The 21,198-nt window shown below is 45.3% G+C and overlaps 2 protein-coding genes and 1 non-coding gene across 3 annotated transcripts; all 3 read left to right on the top strand.

Annotated features, from left to right (window-relative positions):
* Window positions 1–181: 181 nt before the first annotated feature.
* Window positions 182–8,287, top strand: LOC128877150 (collagen alpha-1(V) chain-like). The gene is made up of 17 exons (XM_054124205.1): window positions 182–314; window positions 1,373–1,579; window positions 1,673–1,989; window positions 2,065–2,487; window positions 2,634–3,126; window positions 3,230–3,471; window positions 3,561–3,758; window positions 3,828–4,295; window positions 4,394–4,438; window positions 4,510–4,968; window positions 5,041–5,364; window positions 5,447–5,824; window positions 5,917–6,186; window positions 6,262–6,875; window positions 6,971–7,182; window positions 7,356–7,540; window positions 7,614–8,287. Exons 1-17 carry the CDS (start codon window positions 182–184, stop codon window positions 7,971–7,973), a joined length of 5,328 nt encoding a protein of 1,775 aa, XP_053980180.1. The 3' UTR covers window positions 7,974–8,287.
* A 131-nt stretch (window positions 8,288–8,418) lies between these two features.
* On the top strand, window positions 8,419–8,491 carry Trnav-uac (transfer RNA valine (anticodon UAC)). Its single transcript has one exon. It is a non-coding gene; the product is annotated as a tRNA-Val (tRNA).
* Window positions 8,492–12,057: 3,566 nt separating this feature from the next.
* LOC128876601 (protein dissatisfaction-like) lies at window positions 12,058–20,341 on the top strand. The gene is made up of 8 exons (XM_054123087.1): window positions 12,058–12,191; window positions 17,202–17,345; window positions 17,508–17,623; window positions 18,703–18,888; window positions 19,007–19,120; window positions 19,260–19,423; window positions 19,552–19,798; window positions 19,988–20,341. Exons 2-8 carry the CDS (start codon window positions 17,215–17,217, stop codon window positions 20,215–20,217), a joined length of 1,188 nt encoding a protein of 395 aa, XP_053979062.1. The 5' UTR covers window positions 12,058–12,191; window positions 17,202–17,214; the 3' UTR covers window positions 20,218–20,341.
* The last annotated feature ends 857 nt before the right edge of the window (window positions 20,342–21,198 follow it).

The following is a 21,198-nucleotide window of genomic DNA, read 5'->3' on the forward strand; positions in this document are numbered from 1 at the left end:
ATCGAGATGACTATTGCGTTCAGATAAGTTTTCGCTGCGTTTCGAGTGTCCTCGCGATATTCACGCCCCCATCCATCGGATCGAGAGTTCGCTGCCCACCGTTCCGTCCTTTTTCACGGTGAAAAACAATTCGGGGTAATTCGCTGTGAAAATCATGATTTGACGAGGAAAGGGGGGTAGCATGCGGCGGGACCACGCGAAACAACGATGGAGAACACTGCCTCGCACCATCGGCACCGTTTCTTCCGTACTCTGTTTTCTCTTGAGATTGGGCTTGCACTCGGTGATGGCCGATGTCACCTTGCAGGACATGGGCAAGTACCAAGCACCGTAACGTGTCAGACGCGTGACGTAGTTTAAGTTCATTCAGCGACAGATCGTTTTGGGTTCTGGCTCACAGTTTGGATTTTGAGTCCGGTCTGAAAGGCAGTGCTATATTTTCGTAAGGTCCTGAAGGCTTCGCACACTAATAGATCTCATGCTAATCTGTGCATTTTAGTTAGCCATATCTAATATAAGAGGCTCGATGCATTGAATTGTCTGTGGCTGTGTGAATAGGATATGAGAGTCTATTTCGATTTAAATTGACCACGTCTTTATTTATGAAAAACGATACAAAGGTTTCGTAATTTTAACACAACCTCTTATGGACCATACAGATTTTTATGAACCTTAGAACCACGATCCAGATCTATCAGACAGAACCCACGTCACTCTCCCAGCCGATGCTAATTACAAATTTCACAGCTGATCACTCGAAGCTTTGGTGGACGAACTTTTGAACGACAAAAAAATAAACTACCACCGAAAATACGTTCGAATGCAATTGTCGCACCTACTTTGTGTAGGTGACGAGCACGAGCGTAGAAATCATCGTACAGGCCACGTAACAAATGTCGGTTTACCAGTGAATGTCTTTTTAAGTGATCTCTATTGCGTTAATTGAGGCGCTGCCCGTTGCATGCAAAACTACGCGTTCCACTCTGGAAAAGAGGACTTCTTAATGGAACTGGTTTAAACGTTCGTTGTAAAGCGATGAGTTACGTATTTCGGGTTCAGGGGTTACTGGGTTTCCAGTTGTTCATTGACGCCGTGCGATCGCGTTTATTTCATTACGTCTTTCACCGCAATTAACGCGGAATCTCACGCTTCATACGATAGTCAAAATGAGCTTCAGAATTTTCTTCGTTTTAATTAAATACAAATGGAATGGAATACAACCGATTTTGATTGTATTAATTTGTATTAAATTGTTGTTTGAAATTATTTTCAAACCCTAACTATTGTACCAATTAAATGTATCGATTAAAATACTGGTGTTCGGTAGAAATAGCGTTAAATAAAATAAAATTTCTCTTTTTAATCGTTTCAGAAAGAGACATCGTAGACTTGGTGTCCGGTACAGGAATGAAGCAAGAGCCTTTCGGTGTGACGGTGACGCAAAGTCGTTGTCACGGGGACGACACCCCCGCATACGAGATCACGGAAGACGCTATACTAACGCTTAGTACGAGCACTCTGTTCCCCAATGGCATGGCTCGCGATTTTTCCATTTTAGTCGTGGCCAGACCAAAACTGGGTGAGTAGCCCTTTCGATTTATTTGCTTCGATTCAGTTCTCTAGGAGCATGCCTTTGATTGAATGACTCGTTTTACGATGACAAAAAAATTAGGGTACCCAGCTGCCACGCTGTTTGCCATCTACAGCGACAGCGGAGAGGAACAGTTGGTGTTATCGTTGGGCAGTGACGTCACTCTTTACTACAGCACAACCCCAGACGACGAGGATAAACCAATTTCTTTTGGAATTGATATTTCCGACGGAAACTGGCATCGCTTAGGTCTCAGCATCAAAGGAGACGCCGTTACTCTTATCGTCGATTGCGTCCAACGAGTTACGAGAGAATTGCGTAGGAACGACCGGGAAACGGTCAGTGACACTGGCATCATAATCATCGGTCAACAGATCGTCGAAGGAAACATCTACTTGGTTGGTTGACAAAGTATCTAAAGAAACGATCAAACAGAAAATTGGTACTAGAAATTTTCCTGAAATTCTTTACAGGGCGACTTGGAAACGTTGAAGATCGCTCCGATTCCAGACGCCGCCTACGAAATTTGCACCATCTTCGCGCCAGATTGTAGAAATCAAACGCGACACAGACAAAGTGGTTATTCGAGTATGCGAAATATCGGTGGAGTGCATACCACTTCGCCCAGTTACTATGAAAATTCGGCCAGCATTGGTAGCAATCAAACGCAATGGAGTTCCAGTACTGCTAATTTTGCTAGAGGCTATGGTAGAACATCTTCTACCGCCAATGGCCAACGGTCGAGTTACAGGGGAGGATTGGGAGAGGATCACCGGGAGACAAACGAGAGTACTTCGGTCGAAGATGACGACGACTACAATTTAGTTTACAGATCCACGAACTCGACGTACGCGTCTAGACCAACCGTGGAAACGTTTCTTCAAAATCAAAACGCTGTAATTTATTTTTATAACCAATGGCAGAAATGTTTCAAGTCTTGAAACTCAAAACTAAGCATGCTTTTTAAATAAAAACAGAGTGAAGCCTCGACCAAAGAGTTCAGCGTCCAAGGTAGCCTACATTTAACGATGATTATTTACAGATCGTCAGCGAAATTGATGCAACCATAGCAGGGGAGATTCAGACGACCTTGGAGACTCCTGGAAGCACCATGAATTCAATTGGAGTGAGCCCATATTCAGACTCGGTCGGAGGATCGTATTACAGCCACAGTTATTATGAGGCTCGAGGTCCACCGGGGCCACGAGGATTTCCAGGACCACCAGGTGTGGCTGGAGCACCTGGAAGGAAAGGAGAACCAGGAAGGGACGGACTGTCGGGTCAGCAAGGCTCCCCTGGCCCACCAGGCAACGTCTTCATACTGCCATCGTTCAGTCAACAAGGCAACGAGAAAGGACCAGACACTCAGGCGGAGGCCTTGAGGCAAATGCTTTCGCAGCACATGATGGCCATGAGAGGCGCCGACGGCCCCATGGGCATGACTGGCGTCCCAGGTCCCGAAGGACCGCCTGGACCTCAAGGACAGAAGGGAGAGCCTGGCGATGTCGGAGAACCTGGTCCTCGAGGCGATAGGGGTATTAGATTAATTTAAGCATTCATAATCTAATAGTTACTCAAGAATAGACGGGTAGGTGGTTTACTCGAAGAAAAATAAAAGTAACGTTGACGCTTTGTTAGGAATTCCTGGAACTACTGGCAGGGAGGGCAGAAGAGGTCGGCCTGGAAGAGACGGGGACAGGGGTGTAAGCGGACCACCTGGAATGAAAGGTGAACAGGGTGGACCTGGGTTGCCTGGGCTACCAGGAGATAAAGGTGAAAGAGGCCAAACAGGAACCACTGGTGAACCAGGTTTACCGGGTCACGAAGGAATGCAAGGTGACGATGGTGCTCCGGGTTTGCCAGGTTTACCTGGTGAGATGGTAAGCAAGATCCTTCGACAAAGCAACATTGTATAACCATAATACGTTTTAGCAGCGATAAAGTCTCATGTATTTCGAGATCATTTTAGGGGCCCAGAGGATTCATAGGACCGCGAGGTTTTCCTGGTTTACCAGGTAACCCTGGTATTCCTGGAAGCGAGGGTCCTCCTGGAGCAAAGGGCAATACTGGTCCGCAAGGATCCTTGGGTTCGCCAGGACCACCGGGTCCAGTGGGCGCAATTGGTCCACCTGGACCTCAAGGTCTTCTAGGCCCAACTGGTCTAGTTGTGAGTTCCCTTCATATTGACATAAAGTCGATCCCATAAATATTTTCAAACATTTTAAAATCTCCTCAGGGACCCCAAGGCAAGCCTGGAATCCCAGGTCTTTCTGGAGCAGACGGATCGCCTGGGCATCCAGGGAACCCAGGGGTTCCTGGATTGAAAGGCGAGCAAGGGCCGCAGGGACCGCAAGGACCGATAGGTTTTCCTGGAATTCGTGGCGTGAAGGGCGACGAGGGCAAACGTGGAGCAGCTGGTGAACGCGGGGAAAAGGGGGATAGAGGATTGGAAGGAGAGAAAGGTGACGCGGGCGCGAAAGGAGAGATCGGATCCACTGGTCCGCAAGGAATTCCTGGCTTGGAAGGTTTCGAGGGACCCAAAGGTTTCGAAGGTCCGCGTGGTGAGACTGGACCAGCTGGACCGCCTGGCGAAAAAGGGAAGATTGGCTCTCCTGGATTCGTCGGGTATCCCGGAAATATCGGCGAGAAAGGTGACAAAGGTCAGCCTGGACGACAAGGTCCCAGCGGGGATAAAGGAGAAAGGGTATGTTAATACATTTTTTTTTTTATATGTACAATCGCATGGTGCGCGAAAGGTAAACATCTGGCTTAATGCAACGGGAATGCATTGTTTTATTTTAGGGAAATAACGGCGCGCAAGGTGAACGTGGCGAACCAGGACCCAGAGTAAGTAAGAAAAAAGTCTACTTTTGTATCGATAAACTTAAATGGAAATTAATTAATTGATTTTCGTAAAGGGTTTCAGAGGAGCTCGAGGAAGACGAGGCGCCGAAGGTTTGCCAGGACCGAAGGGTGACACGGGTCAGCCAGGTCCTCCAGGACTGCAAGGAGAGTCTGGTCCACCAGGTGTTGAAGGTCCTCGTGGTTACATCGGACCACCAGGACAAGCTGGTCTCGATGGGAAAGACGGTATTCCTGGACCAGCTGGAGAACGTGGGCCAGTAGGAGACTCTGGACCGATGGGACCACCAGGTGCACCTGGCGTGATAGGACCGCAAGGTCCCGCTGGAGAACCTGGCCAGCCTGGGGAACCTGGAAGTCCGGGAGGTCCTGGGAATCCTGGAGAATCGGGCCCTCCTGGCGAGCAAGGAAAAGAGGGACCGCCAGGACCTCCCGGTTTACCAGGAAAGGAAGGCCCGCCTGGTCCTGGTGGTTTGCCAGGATTTCCTGGCGAACGAGGGCTGAATGGACTACCGGTTTGTTTTGCTTTTTATAAATACAACTGCATTTTCTACGTTTACATTGTACTTTTTTTTTTCTTAATGAAGGGAACTCCAGGTCCAAAAGGAGAAATAGGATTGTCGGGGGCTCAGGGTCCAACGGGAGATAAGGGTGCTCAAGGAGAACCTGGAAAAGACGGGGAAACTGGACCTCAGGGTACTCAAGGACCTAAAGGGCCACCAGGGCCAATTGGTTTGAAAGGCAATATGGGCGATTCTGGTCCAGCAGGACCCACTGGACGAGACGGTTTGCCAGGACAACGTGGACTACCAGGGCCTCCAGGTCCTGTTGGAGTCCCAGGGGAAGATGGCGACAAGGGAGACATTGGACCACCTGGTGAGAAAGGATTTAAAGGATCTCAAGGAGAAATGGTGCGTGTAGATCAATATTAAGTATGAGTATTCGATATAAATCTAACTACATTATTATTATTATTATTATTATATTCTGAAGGGTCCTCCAGGACCAACTGGATCGCAAGGACTTCGAGGCGAACCCGGCACTATTGGATTGCCTGGAGAAAAGGGACCCCCTGGAGAAATTGGGAGACAAGGCCAGAAAGGTGAAGACGGACCTGTCGGAGCACCAGGTTTATCTGGGCCGGTAGGTCTACAAGGATTACCAGGACCTCCTGGATTGAAAGGAGAAGTTGGCGATGCCGGAGTTGTTGGTCCTGTCGGGCCAGCTGGAACTCCAGGCGAACAAGGTCCAAGAGGACCCAAAGGTTCCGAAGGATCGCAAGGCCCTCCAGGTCCAGAAGGTCGACAGGGAGCGAAAGGAGACGCTGGAACGCCAGGACTTCCGGGAGTAGAGGGTCCTGAAGGAAAACCGGTAAAAAGACTTCTATATTCTTTAATTATTCGCAAAAATAACATGTTGTAAATCAGGGCTGAAATCAAACGCGCTTATTTTATGGATTGCAGGGTGAAAGAGGCCCAGCAGGTCCCAAAGGTGAGGAAGGTAAAAGTGGTCCGCCAGGACCACCCGGTGGCCGTGGAATAAATGGCCCAGAAGGACCGAAAGGTCACGTGGGACCTCCTGGTTTCCCCGGACCTCCTGGCGAGCCTGGTTTAGCTGGTCCCAAAGGAGATCCTGGGAAAGACGGTGAGGATGGCACGCCTGGAGATCCTGGTCCTCCAGGGGACGCTGGTCCGCCAGGAAAAGAGGGGTTGCCTGGTCCATCTGGAAAATCAGTAAGAAATTACATGAGAATTCTACAATTGAAAATACAAGTAGTTAAGACTGTTCTCCATTAATACAATATTCAGGGACCAGAAGGACCAGCAGGATTGCAAGGAGGTCCAGGCATGCCAGGCGAGAAGGGAGACACGGGTCCGCCTGGAGTACAAGGTCTTCAAGGTCACACTGGTCCACAAGGTGTGCCAGGACCGTCTGGTTTGCCAGGTCTCAGAGGTCTTCCAGGACTCGCGGGAGAGAATGGTCCACCTGGAATGCCAGGAGCAGTTGGTAGTCCAGGAAAGGCTGGCCCTGTTGGACCTAAGGGCCCAAAAGGTGACAGAGGTAGACGAGGACTCAAAGGACATCGCGGTGAACTAGGCTACTTGGGAATTAAAGGTGAACAAGGCGAAAAAGGAGAGCAAGGAGCACGAGGTGAAACTGGCCCCGAGGGATCTAAAGGTAACCAGGGACCGCATGGATCACCTGGGCCTAAAGGAAACGACGGCCCTCCTGGGCTTCCAGGAATGGAAGGACCACTTGGACCTAAAGGTAGCGCTGGAAACGACGGACCAAAAGGCGAAATGGGTCCTCCAGGCCCTCCGGGGCCTCCTGGCCCGCCTGCTGAGCAACCCATGATCCCTCCAGAATTATTGTTCACCAGAGAGCAATTGTTGAGGAAGAAACGCGACGCTTCGAAAACCATGTAAGAGAAGTTTATTGTACCAATGAACTAGTCTTAGTACGAATAATACATAAATAAATAAGTGATCGTTGTTGCGGCGTGCGCGACTGTTGCAGAGAGGAGGAAGACGAGAAAGATAAGAGTTCAGAAAGTACAGATCAAGACGCTCGCATCGAGGAGGAGTTGGGGCCCAAGTTCTTGGACATGTACAGCTCGATATACGCTATGAGAAAAGAACTGGATCGAATACGCAAACCCATTGGAAGCAGAGAAAATCCTGCGAGGACTTGCAAGGACCTGTTTTATGGGCATCCGCATTTCAACGATGGTAGGAATAAATTCGATCAACAAATTTTCCGACCTAACTTGCTTCTATAATAAAAGAAAAATAAAACTATCTAATGATACTTCTGGGCAAAGTGAAAAGACTATTTACTTACGTATAATTTTGTTATTTTAATCGTTATTAAAAATGAGTAAAATGGTGCAACGGAAAAACAGGCTGGTACTGGATCGATCCAAACTTGGGGATGGCTGACGACGCCGTGTACGTTTATTGCAATATGACGAGCATGGGCGAAACCTGCGTGTATCCCGATATTCACGTGAGCCAAATGCCAAACATACCGTGGAGAAAGGAAGACAACAAAACTGATTGGTACTCGAATTTACGCGGAGGATTCAAAGTGAGTTCAAATATGGCGACACGTTTAATTCGTATCGATTAAACAAATTTCACACACGTTGTTTACCTTGCAGATCACATACGAAACTATCGGCGTGGTGCAATTAAATTTCCTGCGTCTGTTGAGCCAAGAGGGTTATCAGAACTTTACTTACACCTGTATCAACAGCGTCGGCTGGTATAACACTCTGACTTCTAATTACGACTCCTCGATACGACTGCTCGGTGCAAACGAAGACGAATATTCCTACACGGATATCAAGCCTCGAATCATGGCTGACGGTTGCAAAACGCGTAAGAACAAAGGGGAAACCGTGTTCTTAATTCAGACTACGAAATTAGAACAATTGCCTCTAGTGGATTTCTATCCAGTCGATTATGGTTTACCACATCAGGCGTTCGGTTTCACGTTTGGGCCAATTTGCTTCAAATAAATCGTATTATCGAACTCCCATTGGCAAGACTGAATTTCAATTGTACATTATTGTCTTCCATTAATTGTTCTCTATCGCGATGATATAAATGACGTTTAAATTATTAATCGATCCAGTTTATCGTTACGTACGCACCGGTTTACTGTTCGTGAGCCGTCTAATAGTGAGAGTATTCAAGTTTTATTCTGTGTGCAATGTAAGGTGAACGCTGTTATTTATATAGAATACACTGTTAATATTGGAATCGGTTTCACTGCCATTAGCGTAGGATGGGTATCGATATCTTGTACAGGCCGACTCTTTCATATGTTTATAAATAAATTGCAATAATATAGACGACTGCCATTCATTTCTAACAATATTAAGTTTGAATACAATAATTATATGTACGTATTATATTATCGCGTCAGTATATATAAAGTATGAAACAAGTTCCCTTCACCGGGGTTCCGTGGTGTAGCGGTTATCACGTCTGCTTTACACGCAGAAGGTCGCCAGTTCGATCCCGGCCGGAACCATTATTTTTTTAATCCCCTATTTTCATTCTAATCTTAATTTTTATAAATAAATTCAGCGAAAGAACTGTTCAGTTTAAGCTATTACCTTTTTCAAAGCACTCTGATAGTTCGAGTTGATAAGAAATAGTGACACAGTAGATGCGTACATAATCCAATCAAACTCGTTTATTACGAGCACAAGTTTCATGACCATAATGAACAAAAAATTCCATTTAGTTAGTAATTTTAATTTGATTATTCCAATTTACGCAAATTCCCATACAACTGTTCACTCTTACACCAAAATGAAATCTTTAAGACATCAATTTTCAGAATCACGGTTAGATCTCCATTTGAAATCGCCTTTATTATTAAATCGCCTCTATACATTTATACCGTACGATATACAGAATGCTATCGAATCTTACCAGTGTCCATCGTCTTCGTTGTATTTAGAACTCGGAAAAAAAATAACGCCCTCGTGTCCTCAGCGTTCCATCCACTCGTTTTCTCGCGGCCGAGCGAGTTAACTTGTCACGTCGGGACTCACCACGAACGGAACTCCGCGGAGTTGTTGGATAGTTAGGCGAGCCACATCGATTCGCGTCTTGGGAAGGGCTGAAAGTGAGAAGCGATTCAGAAGCGGGAGGGATCGAAGGAATTCGCGAGAATGGCGTTATATGCGTGGGCGAACCGTGAGAAAGGGCAGATGGTATCTTGTCGTGGTGGTCGGCGGTTCACACTTCCAGCTCGTACTCCTCTGGTGACAAGAAAACCAAAGTGACGGTACAGGGCCGCTTTTATCGTCGACCCTCTTCGCCGCGCCTGAGTCCGCGGCACGGGCTGAAATTCGAGGGGCAACTTTTTTAGAATCAAGGATATTATAGAGCTCGTGAAACTCAAAAATCATGTGAAAATGTATATATAGTTTAGAGTTTCACAAACACTGGCATCGCGTCTAACGAACAATGTAAAGGGTATTCCAAAAGAAGTTTTAATCCGTTCGGAACTCGCGTTCAGGAAGAGCGCATAACCCTGTTGTCTTTTCGCTAAACTAATCGATAGTTTCCTTCGCTTGTGCAAAAACTCTTCGTACGTATTTTTGTTCGATTCGCACAGTATATTCATCGATTCGGTATCATCGCACTAATATGATTTACCCCTAATGTTATTTATAAATGTGCAAACAGTAATTTGGCACAACCGATACGGAAGATGAAGTACGCGGACACGTTTAAAAGACCCATTTCGCGCGATAAAGTGTACACGGAACGTCGAGAGCGAACACAAGCTGAGTTCTTTTGAAACGGAGCCGTCCCTGTCCCCGAGCGCTCGTCTAAGAAGTGGTGTGGGGGATAAAAGGTTTCCTTGTTTAACAAAATATCGTCTCCGAGCCATTAGCCCGACCGTTACCACTTCAACGCGATTTTCTGCTCCTGCCACGTCGAGGAGGTGCTTCAGAATCTGCGGATCCTTCGACCTATCAAGTGCAGACTGCTTGCTCTTCCCCCCCCCCCCTCACCCTCACCCTCACCCTCACCCTCCGCGGAGTCACAGCGGTGCAGTTGAAATTAATTTCTTCGATTTACCAATTTTTTCGAATAAATTCGATAATCGTGTAATACATTTTACCATGTCAGAGTTTCACAAGCGTTGGCACTGCTAATAACGTGAATATATTATTTAGGAAATTTTCATTAATAATATTTCTCGTAAGCATTTGAAGATAGTACATCGTAATTAGCGAGACCGCGGTTGGGTAGACGTACAACACATTCGACAGAGATGATGATCATCGATTTTCAGGTAACAATAAATAAAATATTTATCGTCGATGGTCGTTGTTACGACTGTCTCTGGTAACCGTAATGTCACGGTCCGAGCCGTGTGAAACGCACAGGTGTCGCTCACTAACATTTCATCGCTGTCGTCTTTCTGTTTAAGCGCACAGACCAGAATACTGCCTCGAAAGAAATTTATCTATAGCCCGCTGGCTCTTGTTAGAATCGGCGCCACAGCTAATTAAAATCGTTGTGGGTCATTGGTGTTTATCAATTATTAGAAAAAAGGAAAGAGAAATCTTGGAAAAAATTCCTGTATTCGTATCCTCAATTTTTATTGGCATACGTTCGATTCGATTTTCAGGACGATGACAAATAATTCAATTATAGTTTCGAGTAAATCATATTACATTTTCAAGCATATTTTAATCGTCTTACGATGTCATTATCAGACTGCGGATTATATGCATTTATGGCGTACACTGATATAGAAAACCTTCTAAAAATATAATATGCTGAATATAATATTCACTGGGGATATACATGTCCTAATAGGGTCTAAAGGGTTGAAATACAAACTCCCCTTGAAGTTCCTCTTGGAAAATTATTCACACCCCCACGATATACCAAACTGTCCCCTCCGGACGAAGATAAACACCGAGAAAAAGTGTTACTTTCATCCCCAAAGTCTGGCTTGCTTCCTCTCTCGAATCCAGACGATCGCATCCCCCAAGTTCGATGCACCTGACCCGCGACAGAGAATTCTCGAACAAGCCTCGGGGGCGGACGGCGCTTCCTCCCCCGACACACGGATCCCGGATCCTCCGCGTTGAACATTCTCCTCGATTATTAGAGGAAAACGTGCGAGGAGTTGACTTTCGACGCTCGGGGGTCTCCAGGGTCGGTCGGGGGTGGTTTTGCGTTCCCTCGGCCACGACAGCGCGCCAGCACGACCACCGTGAGTCGCGAGCTTTCGATGGGGTGGCTCCGCCTATCAGCCAATCGTTTGCGGTCCTCGACTACCCCTGGTGCGCGCGCGATCCCTTGGTTGGGCGTGTTACGCGACGGAGGCGATCAACGGCGACCTACCTTGGCCACCCCCGAAGCGGCGAGCAGAGACCAAAAATTACGAGCCATAGATCACGCGTACACGGTGTACATCCACGCAGTCCTCGCGATAAAGGATCTCGCGGTTCGATTCAACCGTTCAGTCGCGTCGGTCCGCGATCGTTACCCTCGAAGAGGAACGTCCAACGAGGACGGAACAATACCACACACGAAGTGAACATACGAGGAGGTTCGATTGGTCTTTTGTGATTTTTTGAGGGGACCTTGTGAAGCACGGTGGTTCAAAACACACAAGTTTTGGGGGATTCGACGTTGTATCGGAGTACAGTGATATCGATAGTTTGTTTTGACCCTGGGTCAGGTCAGATGGTACAGTGATCGTAGGAGTTGGAATACTCCTCGAAAGTACAGCTTGTTGAATATGTGATTGCATATGTGATAGTTAAATATTGCTAGTAAATGATGGCTAAATTGTTTCACTGCGATAGGACGTGTTCATGTGAGAACGGAACTATAAGCATTAACATTTGTGACGTTTAACGCTAGGTTTACGAAACGCGATTATTTTGACCCATTCGTATTTTCACAAGGTTTTACAGAAACCGTTTATATCTTTCGCCAACGGGTAGCAAGTAGAGTCTTATTTTCGTGGATCAAGCAAACTAAACAATTTTTCTTTTGTTTTCTAAACAAATCTAGATGGCCGTTGGTTTGGTAGACACGAGAGAATGGGAAACATTGTTGGAGATTCGTCTGTGAATATCTGCCGTATCTTCGAGAACGATTGACCCACCTTTCGAGTATTTTTAATTCTTGTCGAAGAATTGCGTTCAACGAACCAGTAGCTGAAACTTCGAGAGATCGCTTTCAAGGTAAGTCGAGAATGTTGATTTTTTATTCGTTTTATTCGTTATTTGCGTTCGTCAAATGAAGTATTGCATATATATAAAATATGTTTGAGGTTCGAAATAGAATTTTTGCATGTGTACAATTAGGCGTAAGCAAACAAAATGGCGCTAATGATGGACGCAAAGATGGTCTCTGTTTTGACACCACCGTAGTGGCGCGATGCTTTGATACTTGGTACATTGAGCATTAAACAAAGCTCTACGATTGCCCTACGAAGAATTTTTCAAAGATCGTCGATCGGACCCAAGGATTCGCGAATTCTTCCAAAATTCTACACCTCCGTCAGCACCTTTAGGTGTGTCTCTTCAGTCCCGCTTCGTTCAAACATGAAACTATTAGGCGTGACATGTGTCGCTGTTCGACGGTTCTGTAATTATCCGTGAGTAAACGCACCTGTAAGTCCAGCTTTTTAGGGCGCCGAGGCGTGTAATTGTCCGTCCACGGCTCGCCTCCTCGCAGCGTAATGTACGTCATTGCGTAAGGTCCACGCATATGCCGAAAGGCGTTCGCACATGTTGGCCCAAGCGCGCGGCGACCCGCGTCCATGCGTACGATATTCGGTGACAATATTTTATGGCACGCGATGTGCTTTTGCTCGATCGCGACCGAATTCAACGTACTTGGAGCAACTCGCTGGGGCGTTTCTGTGGCCTTTAAACTCTGTACTTACGGTGGAAATTTATGTGCATTACACGCCGTGTCTCGTGACACTTATTACAGGGTGACTGTACGTGTCATAAGAGGCGACGTTCTTGTCCACGTACGGTTGGTATAGGCCGCAATTATTGCAAAAACCAGCCTGACTTCCCATCTTCTTTAATTAACAGGTTCGGTGTCGCGATGATTGGTAATGGTTGGCGTGACTGTGACTCGAAGTCGTACACATGGTGATTCGATCGATTCTTTTCTATTAATGAAAGTCGTGGTCGATTATTAGACAGAATAAATACATAAGAATATAGTTTAATTTTTCCTCATTTGACGTGTTTTAAAGATACCTTTATTAGTGCGGTCTTCACTACTCCAGACGCTTAAAAGCCTAAATAATAATTTAGTTCGAACAATTTTTCGTCATCTGCTGTAAAAGTTCGAGGGACAAGAAGAGTTTCAATAAAACAAGGCAGGAAGTAATCGTGCGCCGGTTGTCCAGTCGATATCACGACCACTGGAAAGGATCTACCACTCCAAGTCACGGAGATCTAGGAACGAGTGCTCTGCACGGCATGCTCGATCGAGTCATGCAATCACTGCCAATCGTGTGAAGCGTGTACGTGCGCGACCGAAACTAATTCAACACAGCCGTTGCCGAATTAAAATCGGTTTAGAAGTCGACTCCGCGTTGATTCTATAATGATTGTTCTAATGCTAGACACCTCTCGATTAGTTTAAAAGAATAGGTCTCTGGAAGATTAGAGATTTAAATCGTACGAAATGTATGCAATTTATATAATATATTTATTTGTATACGTCCAGCCACAACTGAGCTGACACGCGTGTCTAGATATTTAAGAAACGAAATCCTAAAGTTCCTTTTAGAGTAGCGCTGTGCTGATTGTAAAAACGTCTATAATGATAGCATTTATATAAACTTCGTATAATCACGATACTTATTGTACAAACGTTGCAGTTAAAGTCAGGGGGGAGTGACGAAAGCCGAAGTAATATGGATAAAAAAAACATAGATTAATACAATTAGGAGGAACGCGATACGCGACTCGATCGGAAATCAGCAAAAGTGTTTCTAAATATGCAAATGTGAACAGGTTGCACCACCCACGTTATCGCTACAATTGCAGTGACGATTTATTATTCAAGAGTGTCTAATTGCAGTCGACCCTTTCAGACATCAAAAGTCACGACAGGGGTGGCTGACGATAATGTTTCCGGGGAACTCTTTAAAAATTAACGAAAATCGTGACGCGAGCAGAAAAATGATCCGTCCGACCGGAAACTCGTGACCTGTAATTAAATATCTGTTTAGACGTAACGCGATAAGATTATTTAATTGCGTTTAATTAAAGAGACTCGAGATTTTTGCAGAGACTAATTTAATTAATTGTGCCCTCGTAACGCGGTACTCAGGCGCACGTGTCCCTTCTCATCCAAGTTTAACACGGTCCCGATTGCGAGGTCCAGGTGAAAATTACTCAGCAAGGTGCGTCACGCTTCGCGGTTGCTCGGAAAAGGATCCTTAACGCCGCGTCCCTTTTTTTCTCGATGAACCCACTTTGTACCTCCTATTGTACTCGAACAATGAACGACACTGTCATGATCGAATTAGGGAGAAAAGTTGAACACTTATTTGAAAACATGAAACCTATCGTTTAATGTAGACAATTTTCTTTAATAGACGAAGAGGGTACGAATATTTATGGGACTGACTGTATGCGATACATTTACGAACATTGTTCTGCAATATTTCTTTAACAAAACCGAAGCGAGCAGGGCCGAGAAAGGTTGTCGAGGTATCATTTTTAAAGGCAGTTTAACGGAAGCCCATCGATCATAAGAACTTCGACAAGCTCGTCACAGTTGCGCCCCAACCTCGCTTAATGCCAACCCAATGACTTTTCGATAGTTTCGCTAGATGCAAGGTGTCGAAAGTCGAGTGAAAACTCCACGGAACCGTCGCTTCTATGCAAATTTTTTTCCTCGTCACGTCACGTGCGGCTTTTCGCATAAAAAATGCTGAACGAAGAGAGCGTCCCCTGGAAATCAATAGGCCCTTTTGGAAAACCCTTTACCGCCAGCATAATAGAACAAATAAATCTATATCGGTCGATCTTTCACGCTATTCGAAACAAATGCGTAACATCGGCGAAAGAAAAGGAGTTTTCCTTTGTTCTTGTTCAGCGTCGGAATAAGCGTGCTTCCAACATTGCTCGCCACAAGGAACAGGACTTGACTTTCGGCAGTCGTGTTCGTGTAAAGCGCAACATATGCTTCGTGCGTGCGTAAACGCGGTAGGCGTTCATGCAAACAGGGTCAAACAATCCGCTCCTGCCTAAGTGCGCACCTACAAGCCAACAGCACGGGGAAAATAGTCACCTTCCCGATAATTACGTAAGCTTAACTTTCACTTTCCATCAACGTCGCGTTCAAATTTATTCGCCATTAATTAATACGAGACTCCGTCTGGTTCTCGATGAGAGCTCTCCAGTTAACCGTCGCTAATTAAAGACGAATCGTGATCAAATGGAACGACGATTTATTTAAAATTGTCTAAAATTTATTCATCTAACATCACTCCATCAGGTAGATCCAAATAATATCAGAACATATGGGGTTCGAGGCAAGTGAGAATCAATTGCAAAATGGAGTCGTTCCCTCTCGATGCCTTCGTCGTCCAACAATACGCCGGCGGCGTTCCCGCTGTACACAGAGCGAAAGTGGTCATCGAACACTGAAAATATTATGGCAGGTTAACGCTCACACGCGAGGTTCGCCGTCGCTCCAGACCTGGGGGCGGACTATTAAAAAGTCAGTCGCTGGTAAGGATCTCGACGGGGTCGACGCCGGTGGAAGTAATGACGGTGTCGGTGATACTGGTCTCGGGACGAAGGGTGCGGCGAAGCGTGGCATCATCCACCAGGACCCTCGGTGGTTTACCGCCCGATAAGGCTGAACGATGCCCCACGTCACCGATGCATTATTGAGCCTGAGAACCCTACAGGTGGCCTAGCGTTCTATTAGAACGAGAAAGACCGCGGCAGAGTCGCCCCGAGGCCCTCAACAAAGAGGGTGCCCTCTCGCCAGGGTCACGGAGAACGAAGAGGTGGAGAACCGTGAGCTGGTTCGAAAAGGGGTAGCAAAAGTCACCAGAAGGGTGGAGGAGTATTTTAACTCGACCTCCAGGCTAGCGCGACTTCGTGACTCCTGTCGGGGAGAACTTGTACTCCCGTTCCTCTTCCGTCGCTGCAATCCAAAATTAACCCCTCGCGCTGGAGAGACTTTTCTGGCGAACTTGAGGAATAAGTGGCACAGTCGGTTATCATAAGAAGAGAATTCTTTGGTAATAGCCATCGTCAACTTATGTACCTTCATATCTTCATTAATAACAGTGGAATTTTTGCGAAAAAACCGTTGGATTATAATTTAAAAGTTTCATTTTCTCTGGTTCGAGACCTTCAGATCACTCTCGCCTTTTTTTTTATAACGCCTGTATTTTCTCGTTTCGTTTCTTAAATATATTACACCAAGGAAGACTCGAAAACCTGCCTGTTTTATTTATGGCACAACTCGATGTCCAAAACCTTTCGATTGATATCCAGCTCTCTTTTCCTTCCTCCGAAATATACAGCTCTCGATATATCTCTTCGTGACTACGGCATAAATTCTATAATGTTTATTTATAATCGTGTTTATAAGAGCATCGAGCTTCTAGCCGGTTCCGACATCAGTGAAATTGAAGTCACTAAGTCGTGAGCATCGAAGAATCGAACATCGTCGTAGGCGAGCGATGTTTAACAATCGTCAAGCTTATCATTACATGTTGAAATATGCAACGACCCGTCGCTCGGTGACTGTAAGTTCCTCCATTGAACGAGAAATTACTGGAGAAGTCACGACAACCGCGACGAGAGTAGCGTTCCGCCGTCGCTGAAAATGACAGATAATGAAGAGTAACTTCCTCGTGGAAAAGCGAAACCGATATTACTGTTTCGTCGTAGGCGGTGTACAGTTTTCGCTGAAATAATCTCATAAAATATGTAAATATCATGTAAAACAACGATGGAAGATGAAGTACGAGCTTTTATATCACAAAACGAGCATTTAAATATAGGGGTGGATGGGTTAAATCGAGTCATTTGGACATTCTCTTAAATTCTCTAAAAAGCGTGACAAAAGTGTCTACGGCACCTCGAGAGGAAACAAAATTAAAACGCTTCGACTGGAACGTTTATAACTATCGCGTAGCTCGAAATTTCGTTTTATCGCTGATATGCTTGATGCGATTTCATTTTGCTGGACAGGTTCGAGGTAAAAATGGAGGACAACAGTCGAGGCGAGAGTTTGTGCAAAGTCTGCGGCGACAAGGCTTCTGGGAAACATTACGGTGTACCGAGTTGCGACGGGTGTCGCGGATTCTTCAAGCGGTCGATCCGCAGGTATGCAAGGTAATCAATTTTCAATCGTTTTTGAAATAACTGCACAGACAAACAGCACTTGCGCAGTCGCGAGGTTCCGTGTCTGCCAATGTCTTTCTGTCGTAGTTTTAGAAATGGAAAAATGAATTTTTGTTGAAATTCTGTTTAATAACACCGAGTTCCTTTGTTCAGGAACTTGGACTACGTGTGCAAGGAAAACGGTCGTTGCATCGTGGACGTTTCGCGGCGAAATCAGTGCCAGGCATGTCGTTTCACCAAGTGCCTCCAGGTTAACATGAAACGAGATGGTACGCTTCGTTTCACCGGTGATTAAGACTTTAGATTCTTTTCTTTATATGTAAGCAATCTAACGCGCTGTAGAATAGAAAATGAAGTAGCTGGAGACACCAATGTGTGCTGGAACAAAAACAGTCCATTTTTTAGCTTTTTTTTTTCTTGGAATTATACTGTTACTTCGGTGATTTATATACTTACACGATATTACACGAGTACAGAGGTCCCCAAGCTGTACAAAGTTCACAAAATTTGTGGGTTTGTAAATTTCCCGACTCTTCGATTAGCCGATTCCTCAGCTTTCTAAATTTCTGAACCTCAACCACCGTCTGTCGAACGCCTTGCGAACGACAGAAACCGTGACGTCCCTCGTTCTCCGCTTCGCGCGCCGCGCAAACATCGCGCGTAGGATCGTTCGCCACCGTCGAGGACATTAGAATGCATCGAGATTTTGTTCGTGTCTCCTCGACAAAGAAATAGAGAAGGGTGTCCCGTCGAACGAAATAAAAACGGCTGCTCTCGCGCGCCCACATGAAACTCTATACTCGTCCGCGCCAGAATCCGGAAAGTTAGCCTAGCCACGAGCGGAAGAGCGGTGTCACGAGCAGCCTGACGTTCACAGCTTTTGTAAACACTTCCATCCCGGCTAGGGCAGCCCGATAATCCAAACACTTGATTGCTGCGGGGATATCAATTAGCAACGGAGAGGACACGAGAGGTGCCGTTAATGGTCTGCACTTCTACGGGTCTGATTGTCTTCGAGCTGGAAAAAAAAGAAATGAAAATAAGGGGTCAATAACGGGTGCATCGGAGTACCAACACGAAAGGACACCGCGAGATTGATTTTATTTCGTTATAGACCTCTGCGTGCTCGGGCTTCTTTCGGTGATACGGTTTGTTGCGATATCTTGATCGTTTCTGAATCAGAAATTAATTTCGCGATAGGGAAGTGGTCGTGACAAGTAGATACACTTTTTCCGAAATAAAGATACTTTAAATAGGATCGATTAGGCGTAAACTCACGATATTGAACGTAAAAAATCGCACCAATGCAATGGATATTCGAAACGCTAAAAATGGACAATGCTTACAGCGGTTCAACACGAAAGGGCTCCACGAAACACCTCGTCGTTGGTGGCGGCAGCGAGGAGAGGTCCTGCAGGTCTCTACTCCGGAATCTCGCACGTTTACCATGCAGCGAGCAATCCTTATCATCCCCTTCTGTATCCTGCGCTGTTCCCTTTCAAGCCAACGGTGCCAGCATTCACGCCATCGGTTGGTAAGTGGAGTTACTCGTTCATTTTTTCAGGTAAAATATGACATCTGTAAGGTTCTCTAAAAAGGCTTTAGGACTTTGTTGATTAATGACAAAAAAAAAAAAACCAACAAATTTTTAGCACACTTTTTGCCACGGTCGCCAACAGAACCAATAACAGTGACCGCCGCCAAGGAGGACGAAGTTACGAGCTCCGAGGAAGCTGGAATGTTGGACAGTAGGATTGAAACAAAGGGTGAGGATTTTTGTTCGTGGTACAAGTTCGCTATATTTTTTATTCGATTTGTATCGTTGTGAATAATACTTGACCGAATTGTGGTGTTCATTGTCAAATCGTTCGCTTATCTTCAATAGTCGCATCTCTAATTTTGCAGAGGAACTAGTGAGCACTCGATTAGCACCACCGATCGTCAACTCCGCGTCCTCGGAGTATATCACCAATTTCTCGATTTTACCCACGGAAAATATCTATGAATTCGCCGCAAAGTTACTTTTCTTTGCTGTCAGATGGGCGAGAAGCATTCATTCTTTCTTACAAGTAAGTTACGATTCATGTTCTTGTTCTCGTTTATTAAATAACAGCATTGTGAAAATTTCAATCGTTTAACTTTAAGTAACAGACCGGTAGTGTCTAAAATTCTACAATGCCGTTTGCTTTGTCTGAAGTTGCCATACAGAGACCAGACGATTCTACTGGAGGAGTCCTGGAGCGAGCTTTTCGTGCTGACAGCGGCGCAGTGGAATTTCCCTGTCGAGGAAACCACTTTAGTACCCAGCGACTTGTCGCCAGACAGGAAGGAAGTGCTCGTCGACGAGGTGAGAAGGTTGAAGGAGTTATTGGGAAAATGCGCCCTCCTCAGGGTCGATCACTCGGAGTACGCCTGCCTCAAGGCTATCGTTCTCTTCAAAGGAGGTACGAACACATTTCTCAATCTCGAAAGTTTAGAAAACATGTGGCAGAGATTTTCGCAGTATCCTAAAATAATATCGAAATGTTTCGTGTACGTATATATATATATATATATATATATATAAAATATGAAATTATTGAATGAAACGTGTATGAACAACGAACAGATGACTATTATTACGCGTTATTTAGAATCTCGAGGGCTCTGCGATCGAGTAAGGGTAACAACCCTTCAAGAGCAAACGGTGGCCGTGTTCTGCGAAAGGGATGCTCGTAGGGTTGGGCGTCTGTTGCTGCTGTTACCCCCAGCGCGTGCACTCTGTCGATCAACCCTGCAAGAATTGCTATTCAAACCAACTGTAGGTGATGTCAGTGTGGAACGATTGCTGGGCGACATGGTCAGCGCCCTGAGGCCGACATAACGCGACTTATAGTCGATTCCTGCTCTATCCATACGAGGTTCATCCAGTGAACGAGCAATTTTTCCTCAAAAAATGTTCCAAACGCGCAATTGAAATACTTTCCTCGAGCGTACGATTCCTTCCATTGAACGTGGGTCAAAGTTACCTTTGTCACTTCTACCAAACGATGAATTTTTTATCGTAACAATAAATTCGACTATTATCTAGTCGTTGAAAAAGCATTTGAACCGCAGCTTCGATGGAAACGTACGCAAAGTAGTTTCGCGTTAGTCGCGTATTAATAGTATTACATTAAATCTAGTCAATTGTTTATTACATGTATTGTAAACTAGGGCTATTGAGTTTGATTGCGTATCTGTGAATACTCGGTGACGAATATTTATAGCGTAAGTAGCACTACTATACTCCGTTCAGTGAGACAACAATTCTATAAACAAATCCATATGATTGTTATCATTTCTGTTTTAGTGCGAGTCACGTAGTTTTGTTCACAGTGTTTTCTCGTTAAACGAAGTATATAAAGGGTAATATTCGAATGATGTAAACCTTAAGATACTAGGTCAAGTTGTAATATGCAAATTCCTCGAGACATGATAAAGGAATAGAAACTCTTTAATGTTATTTATAGGGTTTAAAGTTTAAATATTCAAGGGATAAAGAATGAGATGGACAACCTCCACGACCTATGAAGAATTTATATCAATCAAATTATCCCTGAAAAGGTGTCACGCGACGCTATAACCATCTAGCGGCCAGGTCTGTACTAATTCGCCTGTAGGTATGCAATCCGGCATACTTTCCTGCAAGCAGGTTACCTATCGGATCTTTAGCCCCGAACGGTGCGTGCGACACTATAGCCATCTAGCGGCCACGTCTGAACTAATTCGCCTGTAGATAGGCAACCTGCTTGCAGTTACCAGTACTCACGGTTGCATATCTACAGGCGAATTAGTTCAGACGTGGCCGCTAGATGGCTATAGT

The sequence above is a fragment of the Hylaeus volcanicus genome, chromosome 5 (assembly GCF_026283585.1).
Source record: "Hylaeus volcanicus isolate JK05 chromosome 5, UHH_iyHylVolc1.0_haploid, whole genome shotgun sequence".
In the NCBI taxonomy this organism is placed as follows: Eukaryota; Metazoa; Arthropoda; class Insecta; order Hymenoptera; family Colletidae; genus Hylaeus; species Hylaeus volcanicus.